We start from the raw sequence: 3,689 nt of genomic DNA, 5'->3' as shown, positions 1-3,689 counted from the left end.
ACTGAGATTTTGTGTCTCTTTAATCATCCTCCAAACCCTCTCATTGGGTTGGCAGATAATGAGTGAATTAACTCTCCTATAAACTCTGTTTGTATGTGTTTGGGCTCTTGACTTCAGTTTCTATTAAAAATAAAAAAAAATCCTTTCTTTGGCAATTTAAAAAAATTTCAAATGAAGAGAGATAAACTAAAGTTTGAAATGAGAATGAAAAATTAATTTGTATTTTTTAATTATAAGAAATGATAAAATATATAAGAGTCAGAAAAGTTAAAAGTATCAATAGTAAAAACGCAAAAACAATAAGATGTTTTAGTGATTAGAATTACAAATGATTAAAGCATAAAAAGAATTTAAAATCATAAAGGAATTATAATTTACAATGAATTTTAATTTAAAATTTGAACCAAATTCAAATTTATAAATTTAAATGAGACATCAAATCCACATCCAAATCCTCATTAATCCAAACAGCATAATTTTTGTCATAATTTTTGTCTTAAATAAATGATCTCGTCAAATGCATTATAATATTTGCATGTCCAGTGTCTAGAAATACTAAGTATGCTTTAAATTATCGAGGTATTATAACATTCTCCTGGCTTCATGCCTGAGATCATTCTTCCTCTTCCCTTTAAAAATTCCCCATTTTAGATACTTCCAACAATTATGAAAAGATGCAAAAGCAACTGCCAAAATCTCACTAACTAATCAAATCAATACAAAAAGAAAAACAACACGAGACAAAAAATCATAGAGACAAAAAATCATAGAAAATATAAATATATATATATATATATATATATATATCATGAGGATTTAAACTTTAAACCTCTACCATGCTCCGCCTGATCCTCATTAGTTGGTCATAGCTTTATTATATAGTCTTACATTGCAGATGAGCTATATTTTACAGGAACTAGTTCCAAATCATATTTTTTCTTCAAAGACATGCCAAAGGATTCATTCATGTCTAGATCTTCAGGCTTTTCCCCATTAGGCATCTTCCAATCAAAATGGAATAGCAAATTTGCAAGTGAAAGTTCAACATTAGCAATACCAAATGTTATGCCAGGACACATCCTCCTTCCAGCACCAAATGGAATGAGCTGAAAATCTGCTCCTTTGTAATCCACTGAGCTATCAAGGAATCTTTCTGGGTAAAATTTCTCAGCTTCAAGCCAATACTCAGGATCCCTCCCTATTGCCCATACATTAACCATCACCTTGCTTTTAGGTGCAATCTCATATCCATTAATCTCACATCTCTCACTGCATTCCCTTGGGAGTAACAATGGAACCGGAGGATGCATACGCAATGTTTCTTTGATGATTGCCTTCAAGTACTTCAGTTCATGAACGCTTGCTTCATCTACATAACCTTTTCCTTCATAGACTTCTCTCACCTCAGCTTGTGCTTTCTCCATCACCCATGGGTTTTTTACCAGCTCTGCCATTGCCCACTCTATGGTTTTTGATGAAGTTCCACTTCCGGCACTGAATATGTCCTGTACAATATACTATCATTAAAAGAATATCAACAATTGCTTATAGCAGTAGCTTCTACTCACAGATGATTCTAACTTGAAGTGACAAAAATGGTTCAAATTCAAGATCTGAACTTTCAAGAGATGTGAGTTTTGCTTCTGTCACTCCAATCATTTTTTGCAAGTTTAATCTGATGTGCTGCTTCTTCCAAGTATGTTTTGATTTAGGAAATAAATACGGTGAAGTAATTAGAATTGTTGTAGACTATTTTGTCAACAACATAGATCTAATGATTCTACTTTACAATAGCATACATGAAACTGAAAATGAAGGTATGTTTTATAGTTTCCAAGGCCAAACAGATTTTCGTTTGATTGCCTTCAATTTTGCATTAGCGATCACATAGAACTGCACTTCTATAAAATCACTAAATGGTTAACTACGAGTTCATATCTAACATTTCTGCCAAAATTAAATAGTAGTTAAACAAAGGAAAAAGAAGGTACTTCTACAAAACCTAAGAAACATGGTTTAAAGTAGCAAAGTGAAATTAAAATGACTTAGCAAGATGAAATTATTTAAAGTATCACATCATATAAAATGCTAGTATTAAGAATGAATATGGTTCCTATGCATATCTCGTTTCTCAAAAACCCTTCTAGTCAATTAATATCTGATAGTTAATTTCCCCCCTATTTTGGTTTCAAATATGAAAAGATAGTCATAGTAGCAAGATTCTAACCAAAATGGTTGCTTTGATCATTTCATCAGACAGAGGATGTTCAAGGTTGTCCTGCTTCTGAAGCTTCAGCAGAACATCAACGATATCTTCTGCTTTTTCATGGATTGCTTCTGTTTGTGTATCTCTGTCCTTGTGATCTCTTACAATGCTCCCAAGTATCCTGTCCATTTCTTGATGAACCTTCTCAGCCTTAGACCTTAAACCTGTCAATACTTGAAGAACTCCAATGGATGGATACAAATCAGCCAGAGAGAACCCTCCTACTAACTTCAGAACTTCCTTCATAAGTTCTATATAAGCTTCCTGATCTTTAGATTCCCTTCCAAAAGCTATCCTAGCGGTCATGCCATAGGCCATTGAGTTGACCTTCTTAGAAAGATTGATTACTGCCCCTTCACTCAGAGCTATCTCGTTGACAAGTTTTGAAACCTCTTCTTCCCGAATGGGTCGAAAAGATTCCACACGCTTCGGCGTCAGAAGCTCAAAAGTGGAAAGCTTCCTCATCTGCCTCCAGTAACTCCCATATGGAGAGAAGCTCATGCTCTTGGAGCCATAAGTGATAATATCTGCAGCAAGAACATAAGGCCTATTTGCAAAGATGATATCATGGGTTTTCATCACTTCTTTGGCCATTTCAGGAGAGGATACCTAGTGAAGAATCAAGAGAGAAAGTACACAGTAATTCAGTAATTTGATTGCAAAACTGTATAAGCTTTACAAAACAAAAGCGCCCAAACAAATAAATGATGATTGTAAGACTCTAAGTTCCATATTAAAAACAATAATTAAGAAATTAAGTAAGTCAAAATATCAAGCAAATCCGGATGAATACCACTATGCTTGAGAGTCCTCCAAGCTTTAGATGCATTAAAGGCCCATATTTCTTTGCCCATTTCGCCAGGTTTTGATGAGGCATGGCTCCAATCTGGTGCATATTCCCAAGGATAGGTATCTTAGGTGGCCCGGGGGGCAACTTTGAGTTTGGATTTCTGGTCTTAAATCTCCAAAATATGCAAACTACCGTGAACGAGAAGAGGAAGAAGGAAACGATTGCAGCAGGTGAAGGAATTTGGAGCTCCGACTCCATTGTTGGCTTGGAAAAGAAGCTTTGACTACTCCACCCGGCCCGGGGGGGGGGGGGGGGAGAAGAAGAAGAACAGCGTTCACCACTAAGCTGAAGATAAACATTTCGCGGAGAATTGAACCCCAATAAATAACCGAAGAATGTGTAACAGTGTGATAGTGACATATAAGGTGATCAAAGGTGGAGTTTGATTCGCTTTTGATCCGAATATGAACAAAACAAAACCAATCGGCATAAGAAATGACACTTCATCAATTCTTTATTCAGATCTCGGTTTGGTTGATACATAAATTAAGTTTTAATATTTTTTAACTCTTTTTTCCTTTCACATCCTGACAGTAAGTCACATTCTTAATTTCATTATTTATAAATAAAAAT

The 3,689-nt window shown here is 34.9% G+C and overlaps 1 protein-coding gene across 2 annotated transcripts; it reads right to left on the bottom strand.

Annotated features, from left to right (window-relative positions):
- Positions 1 to 767: 767 nt before the first annotated feature.
- On the bottom strand, positions 768 to 3,407 carry LOC129303240 (cytochrome P450 71D10-like). 2 transcript variants are annotated; one of them, XM_054942419.1, is made up of 3 exons: positions 3,060 to 3,407; positions 2,228 to 2,875; positions 768 to 1,517 (listed from the first exon to the last, which is right to left on the bottom strand). In XM_054942419.1, the coding sequence occupies exons 1-3, from the start codon at positions 3,312 to 3,314 to the stop codon at positions 885 to 887; spliced, it is 1,536 nt and encodes a 511-aa protein (XP_054798394.1). In that variant the 5' UTR covers positions 3,315 to 3,407; the 3' UTR covers positions 768 to 884. The 2 variants fall into 2 exon arrangements, with proteins under 2 accessions (XP_054798394.1, XP_054798395.1); XM_054942420.1 differs by having other exon boundaries at positions 768 to 1,505; positions 3,060 to 3,406.
- Between the last annotated feature and the right edge of the window lie 282 nt (positions 3,408 to 3,689).

The sequence above is a fragment of the Prosopis cineraria genome, unplaced genomic scaffold (genome assembly GCF_029017545.1).
Source record: "Prosopis cineraria cultivar Desert tree isolate PC_DT_omini unplaced genomic scaffold, ASM2901754v1 PC2, whole genome shotgun sequence".
Taxonomy (NCBI): domain Eukaryota; kingdom Viridiplantae; phylum Streptophyta; class Magnoliopsida; order Fabales; family Fabaceae; genus Prosopis; species Prosopis cineraria.
The sequence above is the reverse complement of the archived record's forward strand: the minus strand, read 5'-3'. Positions and strand labels throughout refer to the sequence as shown.